Source organism: Mustela nigripes, chromosome 4 (assembly GCF_022355385.1).
Source record: "Mustela nigripes isolate SB6536 chromosome 4, MUSNIG.SB6536, whole genome shotgun sequence".
Taxonomy (NCBI): domain Eukaryota; kingdom Metazoa; phylum Chordata; class Mammalia; order Carnivora; family Mustelidae; genus Mustela; species Mustela nigripes.
The window spans coordinates 52,281,908-52,309,905 of record NC_081560.1 but is presented as its reverse complement, the minus strand read 5'-3'; the positions used below and the strand labels follow the sequence as shown (position 1 = coordinate 52,309,905).

Below are 27,998 nucleotides of genomic sequence, written 5' to 3'. Positions count from 1 at the left end.
TGGGGGGGTGAGGTCAGAAGGTATATGAGTATTGTACTTTACATTCGAATTTGCTGTGAGCCTAAAACTGCTCTAAAAAATAAATCTACTATCAATTATTATATAATAAATATAGGGCCAAGCAATTAAACTGGTCAAAATATAATCCTAGAAATCTGGGCTGTTATTCAATAGTAATAAGACCATGGCAAGGAATACATGTTCTGAAATGTGTGGAAGTGTTAAAGCTATTAATTTTTTTTACTTTCCAAAAGAATACTTTCTATTAAAATGTAAATTTTGGACAATTCTTAACTTAAAGAAAAGAATGGTGGATACGCAACATTCTAAAAGACCTCAGAAAAAAAATTTAATGTAAGAAATAAAAACTGGTGTACCTGGGAGGCTCAGTGGGTTAAGCCTCTGCCTTCAGCTCAGGTCATGATCTCAGGGTCCTGAGACTGAGCCCTGAATCAGGCTCTCTGCTCAGCAGAAAGCCTGCCTCTGCCCTTCTCTCTGCCTGCTTGTGAGCTCTAATAAATAAATAAAATCTTAAAAAAAAAAAAGAAAAACTGTTCTAAATTAGTTTTATGTTTTTTTTTAAAGATTTTATTTATATATTTGACAGACAGAGATCACAAGTAGGCAGAGAGGCAGGCAGAGAGAGAGGGGTAGAAGCAGGCTCCCCGCCAAGCAGAGAGCCTGATGCAGGGCTCGATCCCAGAACCCTGGGATCATGACCTGAGCCAAAGGCAGAGGCTTTAACCCACTGAGCACCCCCCAAATTAGTTTTAAAACCACTAAAGTATTAATTAGTTTTTGCTATAAGGATAACAAGTTTTTTCTGTTACAAATAAAAGAATATATGTGATTAATTGTTCCATTTACTGTGTTTGTTAGCACAATAATTGTTAATTGTTCCATTTATTGTGTTTGTAATTTGGGGTGATCAGATATGCAAACATACTAATATGTTCATATGGCTTAATTATCTATATTCTTTAGTAATAAAAAGAGATGGAAAGAAAGTAAACAAAAAAAGAAAGTTCTGCTCGTGAGAGCCTGTTTTACTCCTCCCCTTTTCTCCCCAGATAGGCTAGAAAAAGGAGAAAAAAGAAGACAGGCAATAAATAGACATAAATATGGAAGCAACCTAAATGTCTGTCAATGGTTGGATGAAGAAAATGCACCATATATATAATGACATATTATGCTGCCATAAAAAAGAAGGAAATCCTGTCATTTGCAATAAATGGACCTTGAGTACATTATGCTAAGGAAAGTGAAAAGACAAATTCCATAGATCTCACTTATATGTAGAACACAAACAAACCAAGCTCATAGATACAGGCTACAGGTTAGTGGTTGCCAGAGGCAGGGGTAGGGGGCAGGGTGTGGGAAGCAAAATGGTAAAGATAGTAAAGATAGTCGACAGGTATAAACCTCCAGTTATAAAATAAGTACGTCCTGGGAATGTTAGGATATAAGGTGACTATAGTTAATAATACTATACTGTATATTTGAAAGTTGCTAACTGGGGCACCTGGGTGGCTCAGTGGGTTAAGACTCTGCCTTCATGATCTCGGGGTCCTGAGATCGAGCCCCACATTGGGCTCTCTGCTCAGCAGGGAGCCTGCTTCCCCCAACCCCTGCCTGCCTCTCTGCCTACTTGTGATCTCTCTTTCTGTCAATTAAACAAATAAAACCTTAAAAAAAGAAAGAAAGAAAGTTGCTAACAGAGTAGATCTTAAAAGTTCTCATCACACACAAAAAAATGTGTAACTGTGCGGCAATGGATGTTAACTAGACTTGATAGACTCTAGAGTAGTAATCATTTTGCTATATATATAAATATAAATATATATATAATAATTATGTTGTATACCCACAACTAATATAATGTATGTCAATTATATCTCAATTCTTAAAAAAGACATAAATATAAGAAAAAAGAAAAAGGAGAGAGACCCAAGGAAAGAAAAAAAGACAAATAGCTTTTTTCTTTCCTGGCAACTGGCAATAACAAAAAAAGAGACAAGGGGATAAAAAGAATATTCCTTAAAGTTCATGTTTCTTGTTCCTTCTCTTTCCCCAGCTCTTATTACCACAGTCTTAAAGGTGCATATTCCATGTTCCTACTGTGTGATACAGTTCAGCATCTGAGAAGAAATCCTTCCTCCTGGGAGGGTTGGTATAGTAAGGGAGTGGTAAGGATATAGGTGCAACAGGAAACAATGTAGAGGATCATCAAATAAAGAAACTCTAAATGTGTTTTCACATACTCAAACTAAACCTACATCCTATGCTTCAGAAACATTATAGGATGAAAGGCTTTTGTGGGTCCCCCTGGATCTGCAAACCCTTTAACATTATTTCTGCAAAATTTAATGTATTAATAAAATTTTGCTAAAATTTATATAAGGAACATATAAATGGAATAAATATAATTTATATATAAACAAAGTTAAAAATCCATTTATAACTTGGGGATTGTTGTCTATATATTTAACAGCTATCACAAAGTTACCTATCTTCCCCACAAGAAGCCAATGCTGGTTAGCTCAGAATATAATAAGGTGTTCAAAGTAGTAAACAGGATTAGAAAGGTGGAAAACAGTAGCTTTTAATTCAACAGGACAGGGTAACAGTGAAAAATACTGCTCTGGGAAGGAAAACCAAGGCTACCATAAAAAAGGAGAATGCAACATACCTGTGGAGATAAGTGAGTATCTTAGAGTAGCATTTTGGTCATTGGATAAAAGGGAGATACGCCATATTCTGCCTCTGTTCCAAGACATGAACCTGACTTCCTTTTTTTATAGTTCACTCTATTCTAAATCCTCATCTGTGATTTTTTTGTCACCGCAGAATTGCCCAAGTGTTACAGTTTTAAGGTTGGAGAGAGTGTCAGGGGATAGGTGATAAGGAAGATAAGGAAGATTACTTTAATGAGGCTATAGCCTTGAGACATAGAACCAACCCCTCAAGTGGCAGACAAAATGAAATTTGGAAGATATGTAAGAATCTAATAGATACAACATATTCGAGTAGTCTTTTGTCTTATTTCTGAACTTTATTCCTATAAACTACTTCTAGAAAATTGCTTCCATTTTACTGCAGGGTAAACATCTTATTCTGTTAAATGCATGCATGGATACATACACACACCTCTTTCTCTCACACACATACACGAATTTAATCGAACTTCAATATTTCACATTTTTAACTGCATAACCTATATATTTTTTTCTAATTCCCCCTATAGTCACCTAAGGAGCAAGAAGGAAATGTGGGAAAGAAATTAAAATTCATTCTTGCATTTCCTGTAGTAGTTTGGGAGCAATTATGGCCACAGTGACCTACATGATCTGGTTCATTGCCTTTGTGCCTATTTTCAACTCTTAATGCCAAAACAGAAGATTGATCTCTAGGATGCCACCATACTAATTAAATGACTTTTGGCCTATAATCTAGTCCCATTCAGTAGCATATTTTCACTAAAGAAACTGAAGTATGGTTAGACTCTGAACGTTTTAAAACATAGCATCATTTGCCTTGCTAATGGCAAACATTACCACCTCTTTTATTACTTCCTAAAGAAATTTCAAGAATTATCATACTACTTTAAAAAATAAGACTAAAAACAATTATTGGTTAAATTGGAATTTTCCATTATCATTCTTTATACATACTATCTCTTAGAACTCCTAAGTAGGAACAATGTTCTCATCACCAACTCTCTCTTTCACCATGAATAATATTCTTCTCACTTCGGTATCTTCTCTGCAGAGACCATAGAGACAATGGAAACCAAATATACCAAAAGGAGCTACATTTCACCAGTTTACAAGAAAATAGAGTAATATATGTGTTTGCTTGGGGCAAACAAGTGGCTTTTGCTTCTTACCCTACTATTGATTACCTTCTGAGGTAGATGACAGTAATCTTACACTGATTCTTGCCACTACAATAACTTGTAGGTAGGAAGGGAGTTATAAAAAGAATAAGGAATTAAATAAAAATAATAAATTATAAGAAAAGGGAGAGAAGCGGGAAAGCATTGAGAAAGCCATGATACATAAAATTAATTTACCATAGAATTTTTCAGTAATAAAATGAAGCAGTCAAGGAGGAATATTAAAACAAAAGTCCTGGAAGAAAATTAACATTGAGGAAATAGAAAGGCCTAGCCAGAGTTGCCATCAATATGATGGCATTCTTAACCAGGAAGTACAAAAGAAAATGTCAAAGTCCCTATCAGTTGTTCTACTTCAACATGCAAGTTTACTTGCCAAAGAGTTTGCTGAGAAGAAACACTAAAGAATATTTGCAGATAGTTTTGAATAGAAACCCATGTGTGAATAATTTTAACATTCATTTTCCTGGTCTCCTATTCTATTGAGATAAAATTTAAAAACCAATACAATGTTTAAATAAATTTACATTCATATATGTAACATAAGGGGCTATATTTGCCTTACTGCTTATCACTTGTGGATAATAATTTAGGGCTTAAAGGTGATCCAACAGCTTTTTCTTCCATGCCACCACAATATTATTTAATAAATTAAAAAGTATAGCACTGTAAGTAAAGACAAAAATGTGATAGAATCAACAATCCTCTAATTTGAAGACTTTTTTATTTCTTACCATGTCTTTTCCACCTATGACCTCTTATTGACATGCTGGTTACTGCATTTCTTGATATTCTAGAGGAAGTTGGTGTGATTTCAACTTGAATACATCTTGCACCCTCCTTATTAGATTTCATGGCACCATGAGGCAGTGAAGCTTTTATGGCATTAGCAACCTAAGAAAAAAAATATATGGTTTAAGACTGGTATTAACAGATATGTTACACGCTTATGTAAAACAAAATGCCAAATGTTAACTGTTTTTAAGAAGAATATTTTCTCCAAGGTATTAATATGTAGGGGCACCTGGTTGGCTCAGTCGGTTAAGTGGCTGCCTTCGGATCAGGTCATGATCCCAGAATCCTGGGATCAAGCCCTGCATCGGGTTCCCTGTTCAGCAGGGAGCCTGCTTCTCCCTCTGCCTGCTGCTCTGCCTGCTTGTGCTCTCTCTCCGTCTCTCTAATAAATAAATAAAATCTTTAAAAAAATATGTAAATGATGAAATTTAAAATTTCAAAATATTGAAATTATGTTTCCAAACACCAAATGCTAATTAATAAATGTAGCTCTAGCATGTTAAGGAAAACATTCTTATAAATTTAAAAGTATCCAAGAAGTTAATTTAATGAAATTCTCAAATTATAAATACCTTTTCAAGGATAAAATTTTCCTAGTATAACAGAAGCATGAATCACTGAGTTTAATGACATTAATGCACTATGAATGGCTACTTCTCAATTTATAGTTCTAAATTGAGAAATTTTAAATTATAAAATTTACATTAAAAAGTGAGGCACCTACCAACAATGGTTCTGGATATAATTCTAGCTGAGCTCTGTATATAATATCATCCAGTGCTTTTTGAGCTAGATCCCATTCTCCATTATAACTGCAAAATTAAATAAAGTATAATTATTTTCAATTAATTCTATATATTTGAAGAAAATACAATGAGAAACTCTTTAAGGAGTAAAGTAATAGATAACATTAGCACATTGCTTAGCATTCCACTCTTTAAAAACATATTTTTATGTTTTAAAATTTTTTAAAATTCCTTTCAATTGCATCTGAAAGCCTATTAATATTAATAGCAAGGAAAATTTTATAGGTATATATTTCTTCTCTAAAGAACATGTCCATTTATAGATCAGATAGCAAAAAAGTGAGGCAATCTCAAAGGATTTTACACTTTCAAAGCAAGTCAGAGCATAATAAATTATATACCTTAGAATAATGTTCAGAACATTTAATGGTCAAATTACTCTGTAACTCCCACAGTTTTCATGAGAATCTATAACTACTGTGGCTACAGTATCTTAAGTAGTAACTTCTTTGCATTCTGACAGTCATTAGAAGTACAGATGATATATGCTGCAAATACCAGAGAGATATTGGGGGGGAAGTGTGTATGTATATTAATTTTCAAAGATATGGCCAAACTCTAGAAATTAGGTAAATGATAAAAATGGACAAATAGTGGCTCGGTCATCTGACAAGAACAACAACAACAAAAGAAAAGAAATGAATTATATCAAGAGTGCAAGTGAGGCCTAAAAAATGGAAAGAGCATTGTTCCCACCCTAAAAATAAGAAAAAGTCAGATAATCTATAAAATCATATCTTTCCATTAATTCAGCAAGGAACTAAAATCACAAGGTAGTCACATAGCCTGAAACCTAAGGGCAGAGAGATGCCTCTAAGGAGAGATAGACCACAATGCAAGCAGGAAAGAAGACTTCAGCAAAACTTTTAAACAAACTGCTAAAAGCCCAGTGTGGGCCAGCATGAGTGTAAAGAAAGTCTAGGAGCAGATACATAGGGGAGCTCACACTTACTTACAAGCTCTTTTCCACAAACCTCCTCTAGGCACTCATAAGAGAAACTGGGGGCAAGGCGAGGGACCAAAGAAAGTTGCTCTTGGTAGTTCAGGCGTAAAGGAGAATGGCCACCTGAGTAAGAAAGGCCTGAAGATCCAGCCAGACCTTTTTCTCATGTGAAACAAAAGTTTTAAAGCCTTTGGGGAAAGAGCAGCAAACCTTTTCACCCCAAGGGCAGAGGTGAAGATTTACTGCAGCTGTGAGGGAAGGAAAAAGAAAAAAAAAAGAACAAAACAAAACACCTCTACCTGTGGGAAAGGATCAGGAGACTGTCCTATGTTGAGACCACTAGAGGTCTCTTACCACTGGAGGAGAGACAGGATCCCTGAAAAGCTACCTCATTCCCCCAACCTCAGATGCTGGGACATACGTCCTGCTTATAACTGAGGCTGGATGAGGACAGCAGAGAACTACCACTTCCCCCAAACACCCCACCCAGGCCAGTACACATTCAGAAACAAGCAACCGCACTCTATTGCTGAAGGAGGGAAAAGAACATGGAGAAAGACCATTTCTTTGGTGCAGACACACAGGGAAAGCTAAAAGCGAGGAGAAACCAAGAACATTGAGAAAACCGCTCCAACAATCCAGCTTACACCCTAACTTCCAGGTACCAGGAGAGGAATCTGAAATAGGTGGTGCCATGATGGTAACCTCAGCAACAACAAAATCCAACCTCAGCTCACTCTTGCCTATAATAACTCCACTAGAAGCCTGGAAGAAAAGAGATGTGCCATTTCCAGGCATAAATAATATTTACCTCAGTCACTACTACTCTATCCATGAACAAAATGATAATCAATCAAATATTACAAGGCACACAAAATCAAGAAGAAAACAATCCATTGTCAAGAGACAACAATAGAACCAAATTCAGAAATGGTTCAGATTGTATAGTTACCAGGGAAGTTAAAATAACTATGATTAATATACTAAAGGTGGAAAAGATGGAAAACATGTATGAACAGATGGTGATTTCAGCAGAGAGATGGGAACCATAAGAAAGAGTCAAATGAAAAGACTAGAAATAAAACACACAGTAACAGAAATGAAGAACCCTGCTAGTGGACTCATTAATAGACTCAACATCATCAAGAAAAGAATTAATGAATGTGAAGATAGGTCAACAGAAATTACTAAATCTGAAACACAAAGCAATAAAGACAGAAAATAAAATAGATTAGAGCATCCAAGAGCTGTGGGACAATACTAATGGCCTAACATGAGGGTCAATAAACTTTTTCTTAAAGGGCTAGACAATAAATACTTCAGGCTTCTGGGCCATGCAATTTCTTTTGCAACCACTCATCTCTGTCATGGTAGCACAAAATCAGCCATAGGCATTATGTAAACAGGTATAAGTGTATGTTAATAAAACTTGTAAGAAACCTGGCAGCAGGCCGTATTTAGTCTAAAGATCATTAATTCTACCTTCAGTCAGGAAGTTTATAATCTACTAAGAAAAGTTAAGGTATCAAATGAATATAAGGCAAAGTATAATAAGATATGTGTAGAAGAAAATAGGGTTTAAAGAAAAATACTAGTATCCAAGGCATTAAGTAAGACTGAGCATTAATATTAGAAATTAATAGTAATAATAAGCTACTTGTGATCAAAGAGGCCCTAAGATGTTTTTCAAGAGTTAAGATTTCTGGAAATGGAAAAAGGTCTTCATTGGGAAAAAAAAACTATTTGGAAATTACAGCAAAAAAGAAAGAGTAATGAAGAAAGAAACTGTGAGTATATGTGGGTGTTGCTAATTTTCATTCTGTCCTTGAGATAAAGAAAGATAAAATGTTTTATAGATGGTTACAAATTCTCTAGAACATTGAGATATATTTTAAGTAATAAAACTATTATCAAGATCTAGATTCATATATGGGGCACCCAGGTGGCTCAGTTAAGTATCTGACTTTGGCTCAGGTCATGATTTCAGGGTCCTGGGATTGAGCACTGTGTCAGGCTTCCTGCTCAGCAGGGAGTCTGCTTGTCCCTCTCCCATTGCCCCTTGCCCTACCTGCAATCTCTGTCACTTTTTCAGATGAATAAATAAAATCTTAAAAAAAAAAGATCTTGATTCATATTCTTTCATAAAAAGATGCTGATTATCTATCCAGTAAGTTTATAATAACAATAAAACAACAGACTATGATTTTTTCAAAGAGATCAAAGATTGACTTTGCATATTAAATAAACTTACAAGGCAAAATAAATCCCTGTTAACATCTGCACCATGAATCCTGAAGAAACTGGTATCCTGCTACTTATACCTTTGTATTTTCTTACATGTTGTCGGGGATAGCCACAAACACAGATTCTAGAAAAAACAAAATATGTTTGCAAAATTGGTAAAAATTCTGGTAATTTATTTTTTAACATTTATAAGCCAACAATGTACTAGGTATGCTCTCATAAAAAACCTAATAGCTATGAAACATAGAATCTTTCCAAACAGAACATCCATCTGTAACATTTTCCTGAGCAAGTGAAACAGGGGAGGGGGAGGAGTTGAATGTATAAAGCTAGAGGTATATTATTACATAGTAAGTGAACCAGATTCTCAGAATTGGCTCACTAATTTTAGTCTTATCGAATAAGTAAAAATTTTTAGTTACCATAAAATCCATTACCTGAACTGTGGTATTATCATAAATAGATCTATGGTCTGATCTTCTATTGCTGACAAAGTTCTTGACACAAAGTGCAGCCTCCAAGAAAATACTCTAAAATTAGACTCAAGTCTCTCAAAATACATCATTAATAAATTTCAGATAGATTGAAATTTTTAATGTTAAAAAGAAATAAAACATAAGAAAATCATTACATATCTTTGCATGACATCAAAGGTAGAGTCCTACAGAAAGACCAATAGATCTTACTAATTTTTAAAAAAGAAACTACCATGAACACAATTGAAATTTAAAGTACTTATTACAGTGAAGGATATTTAAGGAGTACAAATGTTAAGGTGCATTTACTATATTAAATAGGAACCCACCTAAAGTCCAAAACAGAGGACCAATTATATAAATAATTCAGGGAATACTATGAAACAATTAAACATGATGTTTTGAAAGACTGTTTAAATGGCACCGGGAGAAAAACTGTACAAAGTAAGGCATGAAACCCGCTCCCATTTTGTAATAAACAAATAGGTGAATGCTGTTTGTCACTACAAAAACATCATATACAAAGTCATAGAGTGAGATTATAGACTTATTTTCTTCTTTATATATATTTTCTAAATTTTCTATGACCAACATGCACTGCTTTTAAATAATAAGTTTTTAATTTTAATAAAACTGGGAAAGAGCTGTTTTCTCATAATGTCTTGTGGTTGATATAATAAACCTTCACTTAACATATTATTAGTCAATAGACTGAATCTAAGCCTTCATTTAAACATTCTCAAGCATACCACAGACCATTTCAAAAACAGGCCCTCGAGAATATCATTAATTCAAAGTAACTTTGAAGTAAAAATAAAAATTTGATATTGAGGAGATCTTAGAACTCTTTTGAATCAAGAGTTAAAAGGAGGGGTGCCTGGATGGTTCAGTTGGTTAAGCCTCTGCCTTCAGTTCAGGTCATGATCTCAGGGTCCTGGGATGAAAACCCTCATAGGGCTCTCTGCTCAGCATGGAGCCTGCTTCCTCCTCCCTCTCTGCCTGCCTTTCTGCCTACTTGTGACCTCTCTCTTTCTGTCAAATAAATAAAATCTTAAAAAAAGAAAAAAGAGAGAGAGAGAGAGAGCAAAAAGGAGCAGGGATATTTATGGATTAAATATTTGTGTTTTCCCCCAAGTTCATATACTAAAGCCCTAATACTTCAGTGTGATGGTATTTGGTGGTGGCCCACTATGTTTAAATGAGGTCACAAGGATGGGAGTCTCCATGGTGGGTTTAGTGCCCTTAGTCAAAGAGGAAGAGAGACCAGAACTCACTCTCTGCCATGTGAATGACACAGTGAGGAGGGCAGTTTCCTGTAAGCCAGGAAGAGGGCCTTCACCAGGAACCAGATATGCTGGTCACCTAATCTTAGACTGCTCAGCAAAAAGTGTGAGATATAAACATCTACTGTTTAAGCTATCTAGCCTATGGTAATGTGTTATAGCAGCCTGAGATGCCTAAAATAAAAACTGGAAAAAAATTAACTATATATGAAATAAAACCAACTTGAATTTTGTTTGTTCCCAAACTAGCCTAGAAACTCCTCTATTATCTAAAAAAGGAAACTCAGAAAAATTTCATTTTCTTACACCCTGTATACCTTTATGATAGGGATGATGGTCAATAACAGAGAACCGATATATAAAAGATAGGATTTTTTCAATTAATTCATTTATTCATTCAATAAATATTTTTAGAGATTTATAATGTGTCAGACACTAGGAATACAGATGAAAGATGTAGTTACCTCAGGGATGCACAATCTAGTCATGGAGACGGCAGAGTAAACAAATACCTACAATGAATAAGTTACAGAGGTAGCAAAAGGAAACAGTGGCAAACTCTAGTGGAAGAAGTAGAGGGTCAGAGAAGGCTTCCTGGTGAAAATACAGGAGTGGGCAAAAACAGTGAAGTTTTCTAATAAAACAGCATGACACCAAATAGACTGAGACAATAATGGTAGGATAGAATGCTCAGACACTAGAAAATAACAGGGGTCAGTTTATGGCATATCTTATAATTTGAGAGGTTTCATCGTGCAGGCAATGGAAAGCAACTGAAAGTTTTTGTTTTGTTGTTTTAACAAGGGAATGACATGATCAGATTGGTCTTTTAATAATATCACTCAGGCTACATCAGAACAGGGCACTGCAACTGGAGAGCAGACTGTCAAAATATCCCATGAGTGAGATGAAGGTGACCTGAACTAAACAAGTAATTGTGGGGAGAAGGAGAAACTCCCACCTAGGAAGTATAATCTTGGGGTGATACTGAAGAAACAAGAGGAGTGTAACATTATTACCACATTTAGTTTGGATAGCTGGTTGGATGACAGTGGTATTAAATGAACTTGGACAAATAAGACACACTGTTTTAGAAGATGCTAAGTTTCTGATATGCTGATTTGTAGATACATGGTATAGATGTTACTTTTTCCTGTCACCAGCGTCTTCTATTAATAGCACCTCTATCCCTCTTACCTTTAGGAACTGGTCTTCCTCTATGTCATCAAGTATAATCATGTGATTGTGGTAAAAATTACCTGTGACAAGAGGTCAATACCCTAACATCTATTTTTTTCCCTTCTTCCACTTAATAACATATGTAAGGTACCCTCTCCTTCACTCTCCCCAACCAATTTTAACGAGAACAATGGCCACCTATTAGAGATCACATTTTCTGGCCTTCCTTCCATCTAAGGGTGACAATATAACTAGTTCTGGACAACAGTTTGCTAGCTGAAATGGTGCAACTTCCAGGTTGCTCCCTTAAAAAACAGTTTCATGCCTCCCACTCTCTCTTTCCTCCTGTTTGCAGGATATGGAAGGTAGATTAAAAAATAGTGATCCATCACCATACAGAGAAGAGGAACATCCTAGGGAATGGCAGAATCTCAATCAAGAAGGAGCCTGAATACCTTAGACACAGAGCCGATCTACCCCCAGACCATCTACCAGCTTGGACTTTTATGTGAAAGAGAAAGAAATATCATTTAAGTTATCATTATTTATCTTTAACTGCCAAACCAATATTTAAGCACTCTTTCAATAACACTAACAAACATGACCACAGATGGGTTTGTAGAGGCCTCCGGCTGGCAACAGCAAAGTGTTTTTGCTGCCTGGTTTTTCACAGAAAAACTGGGAAAGGGTTCTTTCTTCTGAGTTCGTCGGAAGTACACAATGTTATAGTATTCTCAATGGCAGAAGAAACAAGGAACTTTGTGGCATCTCTTGGCTATGAAAGCACCTCCTAATACCATCCTAATACCATCACATTAGGCATTAACATTTCAACATATGAATTTTGGGGGAACACAAACAAACCACAGCAGTTAGTTTTTCGTAACTACTAAAACTTTACACATTTGTGGCAACTGACTGCAGGAATTTTGCATTTATCAATGTAAGACTTTTAAAAAGCAAAAACAGGGGCACCTGGTGGCTCAATGGGTTAAGCCTCTACCTTCGGCCACTCAGGTCATATCAGGGTCCTGGGATTGAGCCCCACATCGGGCTCTCTGCTCAGTAAGGAGGCTGCTTCCCCCTACCCCTCTGCCTGCCTCTCTGCCTACTTGTGCTCTGTCAAAAAAATAAATAAAATCTTTTTTTAAAAAGCAAAAACAGAACTATTTCCTTTCATCTTTTTTTTAATTTCCTTTAATCTTAATTGTACTTAATGGATCATAAATCTGAAATGGAAGAGATCATCTATTTTTCATTCATTCAACAAATAGTTACTAGGTTTCTACCATACGCCAGGCACTTCTCCGAACTCTGAATAAAACATCAAAGTTCCTGACCTCATGAAGTTCCAGCAGTTGACAGACTAGATACCAAATGAACCAACCAGGTAATTATAGTGTTATAAATGTTAAAAGAAAATAAACTGGGGTGAGGAGGTGTTACTTTAGAAAGATGATGGTCATGGAAGGCCTCTTCAAGTAAATGACCTTTGAGCTGAGACCCAAAATAATCTAGTCCTATCCAGCTGCATCATTAACTGATGAAAGTACCTCTTGACCCTCTTTTCTCCATTCCTTTTAATAATCAAGAATTCTCTGATTTACTCTTCAGTTCTCTGATCTATTTAAGGATATTCTTTTCTCAGAGATCCTTCATTGAATTTAAATAAAATGTAAAACAAAGTAAGAGTATCAATGCCCCATGAATGCCCAACTCCTCTGTTCATCAGAGGAATATCCTGAAGTTCTGAAGTTCTCTATTTTGCTTTACAAATTCAAAACACAGGGACCCAAATCTACCAAAGAGTAGCTGAGTGGTTTAACTCCTATTTCTGTATTAAATTTACCCTCTGGTCACATATAGATGTTTCCCAAACTCATAAACCACATTAAAATAAAAATCCTTTGTTGTGCTCTCTCTTTCTCTGACGAATAAATAAAATCTTTAAAATAAATAAAATAAAAAGAAACACATGAGTGGCTCAGTCAGTTAAGCAGCTGCCTTCAGCTCAGGTTATGATCCCAGGGTCCTGGGATTAAGCTCCACATGGGGTTCCTTGCTCAGCAGGGAGCCTGCTTCTCTCTCTGCCTCTGCCTGCCACCCTGCCTGCTTGTGCTCTCTGACAAATAAATAAACAAAATCTTTTTTAAAATAATAAAATTAAATAAATAAAATAAATAAAATAAAAATCCTTTGGAAGGCATATTTCGTAAATACATTTCTTGGAGAAGTTCTAAGTATCTATTTTTAAGTGATAAAAACTCTTGCCATGATTCTCATTCTCTGTTAAAAGACACTGTTCTCATTCCCAGCCTAAAAGTAAACTTTTGGGATTGTTGTCCAAATACTTTGAATTACAAGCCACAAAATAATCAGAAGGCACAATTCCAGTGAGGCTAACTGGAGAGAATATTGACTCATGAATATACCAGAACCTAAACCAGAAAAAAAAAAAAAAAAATAGATTAACTATTACTAGATCATTAGACTGGGAAGTAAAAACTAACTGAAAAAAAGGGGGAAAATGTTGAGAAATATTTAAAATTTGGTCCAGTTCTACTTCCTATCCACCTGGGTAACAGACATAGATATGAAATAATCAGACATAGATATGAAATCCTCTTCTTTTTCTGCTCTGCTTTTTAAGTAGTAAGGAGAGGAGTTAAGGAGAAGTTCAGGTGAACAGAAAATGGGTAAGTAAGGAGAAAAAAAGAAAAATACAATAATTGCCTATACAGTAATGGGCACTTTTTGTTCTCGTGTTTCTGTTTTTTGAAACTAGGAGCTTAACAAATTCTGAATCTTCTGTCACTTTCCTCAAAAGAATACCACACATAAAAACTGTGCTCAAGTTGGAAGATAAAAGATTATTTTAATTGGGTTGTAAAGGATGGAGAAGATTTAGATAAGATTTAGATTTCATAAAAAAAAAAAAGTTTACAAATTAAAATAAGAAGAAATGAAAAGTCAACTATAGGTTTTTTCAACAAGGAATGATCTAATATAAGATATGCTCTAGAGGGTGCTTGGGTGGCTCAGTCAGTTAAGTGTCTGCCTCCCAGTTGGGTCACAATCTCAGAGTCCTGAGATAGAGCCCTGTGTCAGGCTCCCTGCTGAGTGGGATGTCTGCTGCTTTCTCTCCCATTCCCCCTGCTTGTGTCCCCTGTGTCATTGTCTCTCCCTCTGTTAAATAAATAAATAAAATTTTTAAAAAAAGACAATGCTACAGAACTCTTGGTAGTAGTAGCAAACAGACAAGAAAAAAAAATACTATGCATCTATTGTGAGTATGTGTGTTCATTATTAGTGTACAATATATAATAGCTGTCACTTATTGGATGGTGACAAGGTAGCATACGCTGTGTTAAGTATATACACATAAATATATTATATGTAATATAAATATATAGCTTTATCAGTCAGAAGAATTAATCCCCAAATTGCACAAAGAGTATCCTTAATGGACAAGATTATAAGAAATCTGTTTAGGTGGTCAGGAAGGCAGACTTAGTAGTGAGGAGAGGGGTGGGTTTCACTATAGATACACAGGAACAAATACACTGATCAATAATCCATAGTAGTACATATCTAAGTCCGTCAATTAGAAGACTCACCAGATAAACAAAATCAAGAGACTCCCTTAGAAAATGGGAAAGAATTTAACTTACTAGCTCAGTACAGTTTAATCTTTAAAATTTATATTTCACACCAAAAGGCAAGATAAGCCACCCATTAAACAGAGAAATCAACACTAAAAAAAGAAAATTATTTCCCACAGTTTAGAGGACTTCAGTATACACTAGCAAAGTTTATTTGAAGTACTGGTAGTTATATTCCTTTTAGGAGGGCTGTAAATAATGTTTAGTACTAGCAAATTAAAAACTTATTGACTAAAACTCATTCGGTCTAATCCTTGCTTCTCTTTAACTCTCTTCTTTGAGTGGTTCATACATGCTGTACAGGAGGAAAACAGCTACCAAGCCGGCCATAAGTCTGATTCAGAGAAGCAAAGCTTAGAGCAACCAGATTTTTGTTGAGTAGAATGGATTTGTATGTATGGGCAGAGGGCAGGAAGTGTCCAAGACTGTTTTAATTACTTCCACAATTCATTACAATCTTTAACAAAGTTAAAGAAAGAATGGGATACATTTGTCACTGAATCCAGCTCAAATATTCTATGAAATTTTTCTGGTTGTATTTATGTATCCTTTCCCCTAGACGACCCAGTCAATCATTTTGGCATAGACATCATCAACAACTAAATCCAGCAGCAAACTAAAACAACTGCCACGTGGCCAAAATGGATTAGCCATAAAACAGTGTGGTGACCTGATTCTGCAGAAAAACCTGCACTAGGACTAAAATCATCAGGAAGTTCTTGTTCTTTAACTAACATATCCAATTATAACTTACTTGTCATCACAATTCTATAATCAATTTTCTTTCCATAGATACGGACTAGGCTTTGCTTGATTAAATATAAGTGTTTTCTAATTCTTTTCTATTAGTCTTAAAAATGTACAAAATATCTTAATTAGAATACTTGATAAATGACTAAGGAAATCAGAAATTAAGAGAAATGAATAAGTAGATTTTAAGCCACTGAGAATTTAAAAAAGCAAACTAAAAAGATAGGAATGACAAATTTGTTAGAGTTCCTCTTCTATCATCTCCTGTGGTTTAAAAGTTAGAATTACTTAAATAGCTTAAGTCTTTTGAATTATTTAGATCCTTTTCCTCCCTCATTTTCTTACAGATGCTGAACATCAAAATTTCTTTTTTTCAATTTTTCCTTGGCATAGAATTAATCTAATGCCTCTACTAAAAAATTCCTTGGCCAAAATCTTATAGCTAGTTTTTAATCTGTATTTCTTTTGGTTTTAAAACCCCTGCCCCTTCAAAACCCTCAGATTGTTTTTCAGCGTCCACAGTCTCTCATGGTTCATTTCCCCCTCCAATTTCCCTCAACTCCCTTCTCTCCATCTCCCTATGTCCTCCATGTTATTTCTTATGCTCCACAAATAACTGAAACCATATAAAAATTGGTTCTCTCTGCTTGACTTATTTCACTCAGCATAATCTCTTTCAGTCCCGTCATGTTGATACAAAAGTTGGGTATTCATCCTTTCTGGTGGAGGCATAATACTCCATAGTGTATATGGACCACATCTTCCTTATCCATTCGTCTGTTGAAGGGCAGTTTGGTTCTTTCCACAGTTTGGCAACCATGGCCATTGCTGCTATAAACATTGGGGTACAGATGGCCCTTTTTCTCATTATATCTGTATCTTTGGGGTAAATACCAAGTAGTGCAATTGCAGTTGATTTGATTTTAAGTATTGCTCTAGATACCCTCCCTCTTATTAACTTTCTAAAGTTGCATCTTCTAAATGAGTTCCCCAAATCTAAATTATTCGAGAAGCCTCTTAATTCCACTTCCCCTTATTTACTTGTATTACTAAAGGCATTTTCTCTGTCTTCTGTTTTGTTTTCTTTTTTTCAAACATAATATATTCATCATAGAAAATTTAAAGAATGACAAAAAAATCACACAGGAAAAAAATTAAAATAAACCATAATTCCACCAAGTAGACATAAGTATTATTAATATTGTCAATGCTGGAATCATTCCATATATACTATCACTAAATAGTAGATATTTAATTTAAATATAAATTTAATTTAATTTAAATCACAATTTTTAAATGTTCACATAGCATACCTAAGGACTACTGTAATTTATTTAATCAACCTCTTGGTTCATTTTTTTTCTTAACAAGGAGAATTTAAAAACAGTATCTCTTACTTGTTTCTTGGTACCAAATTAGAGCACAATAAAAATAAATAAAAACAAAGTAACAAAACAGAAACAAACCACATGCCAAAAATCAAAAGGTTTTAACAGTTCCATCTTTTTAATTATGCAGTATGATTCTTTTCTGATTAAATATTCCACTGAAATGTAATTCAGTTTTACCCTCTTCATTATGTTTTTTGGAACTGCCATTTATTGGGAGCTTTCTAAATGCTAGGTAGGCTGAGTTTCACATTAACTTCTTGAATGCTTTAAATGATTAAACAAAATAAAAATAATTTAGATATGTAACAAATTCACAATCTTAGATTCATATATTTCAATATTAAAAACATTAGAATTTTTATTTACCTTGAACAAATTTGACACAATGATTGAAGAGAAACACTGGGCATGTAGGTTAAGGCAGCGTTGTAACACAACAAAAGGAATGTTAACACTTCAAACCTAAAAACAAACCAAAAGAATATTTACAAATCTTTAGAATTCTAAGAAGTCAACCATAATTAGGCAGGCATTATGGAAAGATATTATGTTAGAGAACAGACCCATACAATATAACCATATCAATAACAATACAAAACTGAAAAGACAAGACTTCTCAAGTCACAGTCACGTGCAAATTATCTTAAAAATTCAATGCTCCAGATGACATCTGAACCAAAGTATAAAGTAACAAATCACACAAATATGTTTTTCTCTTGTATAAAATGACCAAGTAAAGTGTACATATAGCTCATAAACATTATTTATAAATATGCTGAAATAGTTCTTAAAAAAATCAGTGTGGTAGGTTATGTCTCCACAGTATACCTATTCTGTGCTGTCAGCATCTCCCTTTGGGGGTGAGGTCCACTGTACACAACTTTTGACAAACCATGCTGGGATAATGCACTCTCAGTCAGAGCCATGGACCCAATGCTGGAAGGCTAGAGACATTTGAATAAAGAAGAAAAAGCCATTCTATTGAAAATGTGATAATAAGATTTTATAACCACTAAGAATGATTGCTATGAACATCATATATCTTAAAAATATTCCAACTGCTCAAAGTTTTAACAATTAATTAAAAACCAAAGCACAAATAAAAATAAAATTAGTTTAACTTAAAAAATTCTACACCAATACTGGGCCATGTATGGAACTGTTGAATCACTATTTTGTACAGACATAATGCTGTATGTAAAGTATACTGGAATTAAAATAAGAACTTAAAAAAGTACTACCCCAGAAATACATAATTGCCACATACAAAAATATTAGATTAGTTTTATCCATCAAAAGGAGAGAAAAATATTTCAAAATGAGTATTTTCAGTAGATCTCTTAAACAATCAGATTTTAAAGTTTTATAATTCTGATTTCTCATTTCACTTTAGGAATAGTAAATACCTTGTCTGGTGTTTTATACTTTTTAAGGTAGTAATAAATTAATCAATTTTGGGGGGCCTCAATAACCAGACCCTAATTTATAGCAATTTCAAATCTTAGAACCAAAAAATTTACCTTGATAAAATGTCACTTACTTCATGATATACAGATGGTTTGGATAAAGATGGAATCGTAAAACTCAGTACTTTGCTATGTCCCTGTTTGTCAACTATTTCCTATAAAAGTGGAAAAAAATCTTAAAATATTTATTTCTTATACAAAAGTTTAAAAACTAATTATAAGCTTTTAGTCTTAAAAAAAGACCTGAAATGAAAGCAATTTTAAGGCCAACTAAAATCATAAACTATGATAATCAGTTATCAAATATTTATAAACACCAGGAGTTAACCTTCATAACATAGGATAGCTGAAATAGAGATGCGTAATGTCTTAATAATCACTGGTTATCCTTATGTAAAAAGTTACATTTTCTAAATCAATTAACATAGTTATGAAATATGTCAAGAAAAGGCCCTTAAATTTCTTTTCCTTTTTAAAAAGTAGAAACCCTAAATATCTAGAATGAAAACTATCTGTTAAATCAATGGTATGTAAATCCAGAAACAGTCCAGATTTTATGAAATTATTAGAGGTACATATTAGACTAGATCTCTTCTCCTAAGCTTTCTGTGAAGGCCACTAAAAGACAATTTATAAACAATAAATTTTAAAATTTTAAAAATTTAAAATTCAACATTGATATTTTTAGATCTATCTATAAAAGAACTGAAATGGTCTGATTTTCAGCCTTCAATCAATCCAAAAAGGTATAGTCACATAATTAATTATATGTATGCCTGTATGCCCTTCAACCTCCATTTGAAAAACAAATATTAGCTTGACTACAATGAAAAGTAGTTAATATTATGTATTCACTTTTGCTGAAAAGGTTATATATTTGCTTTTGACAAACATTTGTTAAATACAAACAAATTACATTAAATACAAACCAAATTGTAAACCCCTAGAAGAAGAGCTTCAATACATCCACTGCTATGCACATTTCTGCTGGCTGAGACAGCAAGGTAGCACCAAATCAATTCTGGAAGAAACTGCAGTGTAAATCGAAGCAACTGCTCTTCTCCACTGCGATAGAATTCAAAGAGCTGGTGACAGACAGGTTCTAGCAACTGGAAAAAAGACGAAGTGTTAATTCAAGGATTAGACTGTATTTGAATGACAATGACACAGGAAATAAAAATGGCTTTCCCTGATTGGTAATTACTGAAATATATAAATGTTTTCTTTTTTTTTGAAAGCAAAACTATTCACTGCTAAGTTATTTAGCAAACTTTTGAAGGTTTACTTCTAGTGGAAGGCCAAACAGTTCAAAATAAATGCATTTGGAAGCACCTGTAAACTTTAAAATAATCTATAACTCTAAAGTGGTATTGTTATTCATACCAGCTTTTTAACTTATTAAAATAGTTAGGTTGTAAGAAGTTTCTTCCCTAATAATCCTAATTTATTTTTCTGATAAAACATGCCAGTATATACATGATTACATACAGGGTTGGAGAAATTGAAATGGGAATCATCATATTACCCTCCTGAGCTTATAATTAGGCAGCACCCCACAGCAATGTGTGTGGAATAGCTGAATAATTACAGCACCCTAGATCTAGATCTCTATTGAAATCATGATTCATTGTCCCTGGATAATCTAAACATTGCTATCATTTTATCTGACACAATCTGGAGTTATCTATAAATTTTTCCTCTCCCACCACATGCCAGCATTACCCAGTTAATAGAGGTAACTATATCATAGACACTTTTTTAAAAACAGAAAGTTAACATAAGATACTCTTATATGTAAGGATTACTTTAAAGCATTTACAATAATCACACACAAGTCATAAATATATGAAGAGATTCACGGGGTACTGATTTTTCAGAAATTTTTCAGGCTGTTTTATTTTCATATAGTTGAATGAACTAGAGTTCATTCACTTCACTAACTTAGGCAATAGATTTAAGTTAATTTACTAAACAAAATCTCTACTTCCAGTAATTGTAATGAACAGAAACTAAGATATGGTAGATGTTCTGATTTCAAATATGCTAAATATGTAAAATATACTGGGTATAATTAAAGTCAGTATTATATATACAAGGTATAGTGGAAATTACACTGCAATAAACATTGTCTAATTAATTTTTCCTATAGAAAAATTATCTAACTACTGACAGTTAAGGCATATTTTTTTCATTCCCAAAATGGTTGTCAGAGGGCATGGCAAGGGTAACAGGAAACTGGACAGCTAGAGGCAAAGTAACCCCATTCATAGATAACAAGAGATGTTTTTAAAGTAGGAATTTGAAATAACTAGGTTGGGGGTAGTAGGAAAAAAGAAAAACTGGCAGGGAAATGTTTGGCTTTCAGAGTAGAGTCTTTAAAATTTCTTTGAGGACCAATGTCAGCAATCTTGTATTGTTGTATAACAGCCCTCATCCTTAAATACCTGGGAAATCTTTGGTTAAAGCAATTTATGTAACCAAACAAAATTTGCAAAATTATGAAATCTTATGTTGAAAATTGATTCAATAGTCTGCATGAAACACAATCAACTTTAATCAAAACACCCTCAAAATATCTTACAGCCAATTTAAAATTGAAAATTAAAAGAGTTTTTGCTTTATGAAAGCAGGACCAAATGAAGACAGCTTCAAAGGGGTGGAGAAAACACCGTTAAAATGAGGTTAGATGAAATTATGCATGTCAAACCAAGAGAGAGATATACCAATATCTGTGCAGTGTTTTACAACTTGCAAAGTACTTTCAAAGGACTTGAACCTGTTCAATTCCCACACCACTGTAGGGTTGAATATCATTATCCATACTTTCTACACAAGGAAATTGAGACAAAGGCTATCTACTATGGCCAAAATTATGCAGCTCACAAATGTTAGAACTGGAGCTAACATTTTTTGACTCCATTACAAACATACCTGAAAAATATCAGAAAAGCATAGACAAATACATAAGATGAGAAATACAGCCAGTATTTGACATATCTAACTTAAATATATTTGAGACAAGCAATAGAACATTAGAACATGCTGTGTTAACTAGTGTTTGGTTTGACTTTTTGTATGTATTTTCTCATGGACGTATTATATTTGGTGGGTACATTTTACAGTATTATTAAGAGAGAATTGTATCTCGAGTATATTTTCAGTATTAAATGGGCTTTTTGTGGATCTAAGAAGAACCTAGTCATCATGTACTTTTTTCCCATTCTAAAATACATTCTGGACTCTAAAGCAAGTAGGTTATAAATAAACTTTTGTAAATCCATTTGTAAGTAAGAAGTCTGCATCCTAAGAGAGATTTCTAATGGTAATAGAAATGTGACATTAAAATGCCTTTGAATGATTAAAGCAGGGATAGAAGTTGAAAAAGAGTTTAGTTTGCATAAATTTACAAGAAAATCTCGCAAATTAATTTTTTTACTTTGAACTATTACTCAGGAGCATAGGTAGGAAAAAGATACAGAAAAGTTGGAAGGACACCACTGTTCAGGTGTCAGTACCCCCTAAATGATCTCTCCTTAGTTTAGGCTCCCTGTGCCTAGAGCACCAAAGAGATTTTATATGGCTCTTTCACAATACAGCTGGTTTCATAACACAGTTGAGCTCTGCTAGCCTCTAATCATATGGCTGTCTTAAAGTTATAGTCAGTTAAAAGGACTAGTCAAGCAAACTGCATTGTACCCATAAACTGTCTATAATTTCTTGAACATACCACACATTTCCTATCTCAGGGTCTTTGCGTTTACTATTTCATCTCCTGGAAAACTCTTGCCCCTAATTTTGTGTTTCCCCCCTTGTTCATTCAGAGCTGATTCAACCAATAATACCTCCAGAATCTCAACATGTACTCTCCCTACTCCACTTTATTTTTCTTCATAGTTTTATCACTAACTAACACTGTATTGTTTATTTAGGTATTTGCTTAATGTCTACCTCACCTACCAGAATACAAGTTCTAATCCAAAAGATCAAGAATTTAGTGTATTTTGTTCACTGCTACATTTCTAAGGGATTTCTGGCATATTATATGGGTTCAATAAATACTTGCTAAATGAAATAAACTGAATAATGAAAAAGTACTCTTAATAAAATCCAAATAACAAATTTGCCAAACTTCAAATAACACCCAAACCATTACCCAAATTTCAAAAATGCCAAAAGACAATGGATGAGATCAACATTTTAAGAATATCTCCAAATTAAAATACAAAATAAAGAGGAAAAGGTGGGTTATGATATTGAGGTAAATTATACTGTTATACTTTAGAAACACTTCTAAGTATATTTTTAAAGATTGAGTTGTGATTTAAGAATACAGAATACACATTATCTTTACCACATGAATCAAGATAAAAACATACAACAAACTTAACATGTAAAACCTCCTAAACTAGCACTTCTAAAAGTGTGGTCCATGGACCAAAGACTATCCACAAATGTTACCAGTGCCCAGCAATGTAAATACAGAAATTGGAAGCATTTAGAAACTTGCAGCAACTTGATATTACAACATTCAAGTAGGTGATCAGCAGACTTACTGAACAGGATATAGTATAGATCAGTTAGGGGTTATCAAATTTGTGTGGTACTTCATATATGATGTGAGTTACATGTTCATCATGTACATTATGTACACATATTGGTCTGTAACAGACTGCAATTTTTTAAAAGGCTTCTTAAAAGTTCTTCACCACAAACACTTTGAGAAATACTGGTCTGAACCATGAGAGCTGTAATCACTCTGAACAAAAGAAATGCTATGAACCTAACTAGTCTATCAGAAATTTACCTTATAAACTATAGCCAAAGTAGGCTGGTTAAAACACCATTCATCACAGAATAATTTTTAAGACTTTCAAAATACTAAACAGTAAATTAGAAACAAGATTTAACTTGTTTTTAAAAATAAAGAGCATATCTATACCTATTCTTTTTGGTGAAATAATTCTCAAACATGGAAAACTTTAAAATACCTTCTACCCAAATACTTTAAAATCTAACACCCTTCAAGAAAACAAGCTTCCTACACATACGATAGAAATTGGAAAGCTTTGGGGAGAAGGAAGGGAGAGGCAAAATATGATTGCTTTATTCAGTAATTCCAGGTAAAGTTTGGGGCTTGTCAATTTCATCCCCAATCTTTTCTTCAGCTTGCAAAAGTCATGATGTACTTTATAGCATAATCAGAAGCTGGGTTTTTCCAGAATCCTTTCCAAAGCTTTGAGAAGCTTTGAGAGCTTCATCCAAAAGGCACATAGATCTACACAGGACCGGACTAAGGGTATAAGTTATTTTACCAATGAATGATAACATTAGTGGTGTTAGAGCTGCCATGTGATCTACCAAACTAAGGTACCAAAAAACAAAAAAACAAAAAAACCAACCAAACAAACAAACAAAAACTACATACCTCATATCCCTCCCCTCTACTCCACTTCTTTCCATTCTCAACAGCTCCCTCCCGGGCTATTGTCCCAGCATCTGCTGCTTTCAATTTTCTATTCTCCAATCTATCCTCCACATAGCCAACTTCCTGAAACAATAATCTGACCAACTCATGCCTTCAGTGCAAAAAAAGTCTAAACTGCTTATGAAGGAATTCAAGACTCACCATGGTTACAGCCTAAACTAATCCTTCCAGCTTCAGTACCAGTCTTACTCTCTTGTTATCTATTGCATTATCCTATTCGCTTTTTTTCTAAGTACCATGCCATTTACTTTCCACAGTATTTCCAACCCTTTTCTATTTCTACTGTGAATGATGGGGTTTGTAAGCACCAGAATCTGGAGTATCGATCATTTTATCACCTTCAAACTATATTTTCTTTCTAAAAAAAAAGAAAAGAAGATGGGGGTAAGAGAAAAGAAGGACAGAGAAACACCAGCTGGGCCAAACTGCTTGCCATTCCTTAAATATTTTTGCATTTTCTCAGGCCTCCATACACTAACCCAACAGTTTGGAATGTCCTCTCACCTTGCATACTTGGAATTGTGCATATCCATCTAGGCATTGCCTTGATGTATGTATTTACTTATTTTCTCTCCCTTTCTTCTTTCAGGATAAAGACCATGTGTTACTTATCTTTGACTTTCTATTGCCTAGCATTGAAGCTGGCTCATAATGAGCAAACAAATATTTGTTGAATCAATCAATACATATAATGGCCCTGACTTTCTAGGCTACTTCTAACAAGATGGATAGATAAACAGACACACAAAAAGATAAAGGAAGAGAAGGAACATGTTCAGAGATGGATTTAGAATATGGTAATAATTCTATTTCTTGGCCTAGGAGACGGTACAGTGAAGTTCATTTTATTATAGTTCTTTTTTGTTTACTCTACTATTTTTTTAAATCTATTTTTTATTTTCAGCATAACAGTATTCATTATTTTTGCACCACACCCAGTGCTCCATGCAATCCGTGCCCTCTATAATACCCACCACCTGGTACCCCGACCTCCCACCCCCCGCCCCTTCAAAACCCTCAGATTGTTTTTCAGAGTCCATAGTCTCTCATGGTTCACCTCCCCTTCCAGTTTCCCCCAACTCCCTTCTCCTCTCTATCTCCCCATGTCCTCCATGCTATTTGTTATGCTCCACAAATAAGTGAAACCATACTACTCTACTATTTTTTGAACATATAGTATTCTACTCTTAACCCCCCCACCACGCCATTTCTCAAATGTAATCAGATAAACAATCCATAATATATACCAAAGTTCTTTAAACATATACTTTTTCTTACTCTTTTATATATGTGTTATATTTCACAATAAAAAATTAAAAATCAACCAACTGAATGCTACTAGCACAATAAACTGTAAGAGTACTTACCTCACTTTGTGGCTCCTGGATAACTTTATACAGAGATGAAACTAAAGAACTCTTGTCTTTCAAATTTGTGGCATAATTTGATAAAGATGTTTCTGGAAGTGTCTAAACAAATTTTAAGAAAAAAAGATTTTATTTTTATGAAATATCCAGAATAAGGAAACTCATAAAAAGAAAGTAGATTAATTGTTGCCAGAGACTGAGGGAGAGGAGGAATTGTGGGTGACTAATAGGCATAGAGATTTTTTTTGGTGTGATGGAATTAGATGCTGGTGTTATTTGCACAACATTGTAACTATACCAAAAACCACTATATTTTCCCTCTGAAACAATGGATTTTATGTCATGTGAATTATACCTCAACAAAAATATAATTAATTTTCTTATCATGAACAGGGATATAAATTAACATTAACATTTCATCTTTGATCACAGTCTCAGGTTAGAAGTAGGATACAAAACATGTGTAAAGCCAGAGATACATTTTTGGTAGCATTATAGAAGTTACAAATCTCTTGGGGCGCCTGGGTGGCTCAGTGGGTTGAGCCGCTGCCTTCGGCTCAGGTCATGATCTCAGGGTCCTGGGATCGAGTCCTGCGTCGGGCTCTCTGCTCAGCAGGGAGCCTGCTTCCTCCTCTCTCTCTCTGCCTGCCTCTCTGCCTACTTGTGATCTCTCTCTGTCAAATAAATAAATAAAATCTTTAAAAAAAAAAAAAGAAGTTACAAATCTCACTAGTGTATTGACCCTATTTCTTAATAAACATGTTGTATAAGGATTGAATAATGTTTCAAACCTTAAGGCCACAGACCATCTATCAAAGTAACTCCTGAGTTACATATAGTGACTATTAAGTTAGGAATTGGGGGCAAATTTGTAGACTTCTCAGAATTGGAGAAAAAGATAGCCACACTACCAGCAAACTAATTTTCCTAATGCCACTTAAAATATGGACAACTAATTACAGCTTGCCGGTACCATTCATTCAGAAAAGACACCACAACCAGAAAGGAATGGGAAGAGATAATACTCCAGTCAGATAGTTTTGGGTATAAGGAGTAGGGAAATCTGAAAACAAAACAAAACAAACAAAACAAAACACTTCATCATAACAAATGACAAAAACCTACCTTTCTAGAGTATATCCCTTCCTTAATATCTGTCTCCAAGTCATTATTTTTTCTCATGCAAATTACTTCAATCAATCAACAAATATTAACCCTGCAGTAGATATAATGTCTCAAGATATTGCTAAGAGTCATTCCAAGATACACACTATTTCTTACATGTCCCATCTCCTAGTATTTTGTAATTTAAAACAGTTATGGTTAATGTATATAGGTGTACGTGTGCATAAACAGACTCAGAAAATTCAACAGCATATGTTTATACTAAGGATATATGATTCATTCTTATTTTACCATGAGCTCCTTAAAGGCAAGAACTATTTTATAATATCTCCATCTATGGCACTCAGAATAAGCCCTCATACTCAAACCTTTGCTGAAGGGATTCAATAGAGATGAGCAAAATGAGAAACAAACATTGCCACTGTTTACACTTCAGTAGATTCTTTAAAAATATGTCACATTTCATTTTAAGATATATAACTGAATAGATTCTTTTTTTAAGTCAATAAGATATTTTGTTTACCAGAATGGTAAGTAAATGTGAACTATCTGGAAACCTTCCACCATTCTCCAGAGTAAAAAAAAAGTTTCACTGCAAATGCTTACATAAAGAGGAGATTAGAGCATTCTTCAATATTTCAAAAGCATGTCACAAAAGATCTCCAGGCAACATTTCATTTCCGTTATTTGATCAAGAGTAACCTAATACTAGGGGAATTTATATAAAAGGGAATAACGCCCAAATAAACAACAGATTTTTAACTCCCTAAATGGAAATAAACCTGAGTTATATATATGAAATATGTGTGTGTGTGTCTAAATATAAAATTTAAAACTTAGTGAACTGAAATAGAAAGATTATTATAATATTACATATACTATCTAGGCTAAAACTGTAACATTCATTAAGAATGTGAATTACAGGGGTGCCTGGATGGCTAAGTTGGTTAAGCATCTGCCTTCAGCTCAGGTAATGATCCCAGGGTCCTGAGATGGAGCCCCATGCTGGGCTCCCTGCTCAGCGGGAAGCCTCCTTCAATCTTTCCTCTCACTATCTGTCACTATTTCCGTCTGTCTCTCTCTCACACATAAATAAATAAAATCTTTTTAAAAATGTGAATTACAATTTTC

General features: G+C 34.2%; 1 protein-coding gene across 3 annotated transcripts in view; it reads right to left on the bottom strand.

The window, feature by feature from the left end:
* HYCC1 (hyccin PI4KA lipid kinase complex subunit 1) overlaps positions 1–27,998 on the bottom strand; it is a 98,825-nt gene that overhangs the window by 16,598 nt on the left and 54,229 nt on the right. For all 3 annotated transcript variants that reach the window (XM_059396728.1, XM_059396727.1, XM_059396729.1), the window contains 8 exons: positions 25,743–25,844; positions 19,820–19,999; positions 18,965–19,045; positions 18,253–18,368; positions 17,791–17,886; positions 8,691–8,807; positions 5,415–5,502; positions 4,630–4,789 (listed from right to left, as the gene is read on the bottom strand). In XM_059396728.1, coding sequence (XP_059252711.1) covers positions 4,630–4,789; positions 5,415–5,502; positions 8,691–8,807; positions 17,791–17,886; positions 18,253–18,368; positions 18,965–19,045; positions 19,820–19,999; positions 25,743–25,844 — 940 coding nt within the window. The remainder of the gene's footprint in view (positions 1–4,629; positions 4,790–5,414; positions 5,503–8,690; positions 8,808–17,790; positions 17,887–18,252; positions 18,369–18,964; positions 19,046–19,819; positions 20,000–25,742; positions 25,845–27,998) is intronic.